This window comes from Morus notabilis, unplaced genomic scaffold (assembly GCF_000414095.1).
Source record: "Morus notabilis unplaced genomic scaffold, ASM41409v2 Scaffold645, whole genome shotgun sequence".
Taxonomy (NCBI): Eukaryota; Viridiplantae; Streptophyta; class Magnoliopsida; order Rosales; family Moraceae; genus Morus; species Morus notabilis.
The window spans coordinates 10238-13362 of NW_010363463.1; the positions used below are offsets into that span (position 1 = coordinate 10238).

Consider the following 3125-nt stretch of genomic DNA (forward strand, 5'->3'; position numbering starts at 1 on the left):
TATTAAATATATTAAATAAATAATATATTAAATATATTAAATAAATAATATTATTAAATATATTATATAAATAATATTATTAAATATATTAAATAATAATATATTAAATAAATATATTAATTAAACATATATAATACAAAAACGGTTTCAGAAAATAGGGAAGAAAATGAAAAAGAAAAAAAAAGTGAAATCCGTTTTTCAGAAAATAGAAAACGAAAACAAGAAAATGAAAACACTTTTTTTTCGTTTTCTGATTTCCACAAAAAGACAAAAACGTTTTTGGTTTTGTTTTTTAAAAAAAATTATACCAAACACGTTTTTAACACCCATTTTCATTTTTTTACTTTAAAAACCGTGAAAAACGAAAACGAAAACGCAAACAAACGGGCCTATGAATTTTTTTAGACATTGCCGTAATGTAATGCTCGGTTTTATTTTATTATTATATAAAATTTAGACCCAACCCCAAATAAGATGCAGCATCAGTGCCCTTTTATGGCTCGTGTGTTTTGTTGACGATTGTCCTCTCACGTGATAGAAGAAAACGTGATTAGCACTTTTGACATATAATGATTGTCAATCTAGTGAGTCCATATGTGTTTCTAGATATTGCATCAAAATCAATAATACAATGAAAATATAACAGTTTAAAAAGCTTCTTTTTTTTTTTCCCTCTCGAGAGTTGAGAAGTCCTGGCAGGACAATCAAATATAGCTTTATCCTGTAATTTACAAACAAAATTAACTGTTGAGAAGCTAGCATTGGTCACACTAAAGTATTATATGTTTATCTATTCCAGTCATTTTCCTTTTAGCCATATTCTTATAATGCAGAATTGTACTAGATGATCAAGTCTATTTTCATTTTGCTGGCAAATAATAATATCTGTGGGGACCAATAAGCCAATTGCTATAACTGCATTTGCCAATTTGCCAATTTCTCAATTCAACTTTCTTTTAATGCTTGGCAGGTCTAGGAAATAGTAGATGGCTGGGTGATATTTAATCTAGGTAGTTGAGAATTACTATGACCTGTTCATAAAGCACTAAATTTAGTATATGTTATATCAAACATTAATAGCATCTTTCAGCAAAAAGAAAAGAAAAAGAAAATACATATTGATATCTGCCCATGCTTTCTGTTGAAAAAATTAGAGTTACAACTACTAGTTCCATTTCTAGATTAATTATAATTCGTCTGATTCATATATGATTTATATCTTAAATTTGCTTTTGTTTGCTTAAATTTTGGCAATATTTATTATTTAATGTGAATTGTATTACCTATTATGACCAGAGCTTCTAGGCTTACCTGCCAACTCACCAGACGCTGCCATATTCACAAATGCTTCAACGGCTTCAGCTACACCAACGGCGAAAGGAACAGGAGCATCACAATCACAGACTAGCAAGGACTCCTCCAGTGGGGCCAGGCTTGGGACCCACCTTGCTTCTCTGCCGGCCATGGCCATGGCTGTCACTGCCATTGCCTTCTTTGCATATTTCCTTGAGTAATGAGTAGTATCTAATACTGAGGATTGCAATTTACTCTCTCTCTCTCTCTCTCTCTTTTGGGACACATCAACATTTAATTCTGGCTGATTTTTGTGTTTGCCTTTTGCAGACTTTCCATCTGTACTCCCTTGCGTGTTGTTATAATTTGCTAAGTTTTTCGTGTTCCACTTTCAACCCTATTTATGTATTTTTCGTTTCTTCTTTCTTTCTTTCCCTTTTTTTCCCCCCTTCTAATGAGTAAGAACTCTCTTTATTTCTCTCAGAAATTAGAGAAAGTAATTAATAAATAATCAATTAATGTGGCTCATTACTAGAGCCATAGGCTGTGAACTCAGTTTCGTCTCCAGTAAAATGAGTTGAGAAATGTGCCCTTTTCGACTCACCTCATTAGTTCTGTCTTTCTTTAATGTTGTTCATTTTCTTGATTTTATTGAAGTTTAAAATTTAAATTTTATTATAATAAAAAGTTTTTAAACAGTAATATTTAATTTTTTTATTACAGTAAATTTTTTTTATATAAAATTACATCTCAATTTAAATTAAAAAATTAAATAAATTTTAAAATTTTATTTCTCGTTTCTCTAGATTATTTTATTATATAAAGAATGGAAAGTGAGGTACAAATATATAATGATTATGGAATAGAAATACTGCCTCGCTAAAAGGGCATTCCTTTAGATTTTGGGTACTTCAGCAGGGTCTCCAAATGTATTATTTTCACAAAACAAATTAAATTCCAATAAAATTTGTATACATAGAACAATATTAGGATAATGGTTAACGCTAAATATATTTTTCAAAAAACTAAATAATACTCACAATATTTCTTAAACATGTACTTAGGATGGCGATGGAACAAAGAATTTGTTTAGGCCGTCGTACCAATAATTGGGAAAGAGGTTGTCATCATTCCTCATACTCAATTAGCAATTCCCAGTCGCCGCCCTACTAGCGGCGCGGGCATTTGAGACAAATGCCATCTCTATATTCGATGTTTCACGTATGTCATATTTGTTGTTAAATTTAACACCAAAAAAAACGTATGTTAAATTTTAACATTTATTAATTTTAGTGTGTTATTTTTTTCATTTAACAATTACAGTATTATTATTTTCAAACTACTTAAAAGAACAGAAAATTTTCCTTTTATAAATTCTAGAGTGAAAAATTTACAACAAAAAATATAAATAAGATTTCAAATAACATATATTAGAGCACAAAACAAAATAACATATCAAATTTGTCATTTACATATATATATATTTTGCGACAAATATTACATTAACATTTAATGACATTCAATAACATTCAAACTATTCATCAACTTATCAGCAGCTTAAACTTTGAAGAACCGTTTCACATGCAATGACATATGTGGGACAAACATGTGTACAAACAAAAACTTCGACAAGAAAACGCATAAAAAGCATCAAAGTGTGGAAAGGAAAAAAGGGTTTGCCTACTCGAGATGTCAAGCTCCAACATGCATTCACTCAATAATGTCTTCTATCGACGAAATAACCTCAAAACCGTTCAATCAAATTCTCAGCAAAAAAAAAAAAAAAAAAAAAAAAAAAACTTTAGGCAAGGTTGGGCAGCCTTTTCACACCC

The 3125-nt window shown here is 29.7% G+C and overlaps 1 protein-coding gene across 1 annotated transcript in view; it reads left to right on the plus strand.

The window, feature by feature from the left end:
- The window catches only part of LOC21398584 (non-specific lipid transfer protein GPI-anchored 1), a 2588-nt gene extending 871 nt beyond the window's left edge, over positions 1–1717 (plus strand). Inside the window, exon 2 of the mRNA XM_010104391.2 lies at positions 1297–1717. Coding sequence (XP_010102693.1) covers positions 1297–1514 — 218 coding nt within the window. The 3' untranslated portion in view covers positions 1515–1717. The remainder of the gene's footprint in view (positions 1–1296) is intronic.
- The last annotated feature ends 1408 nt before the right edge of the window (positions 1718–3125 follow it).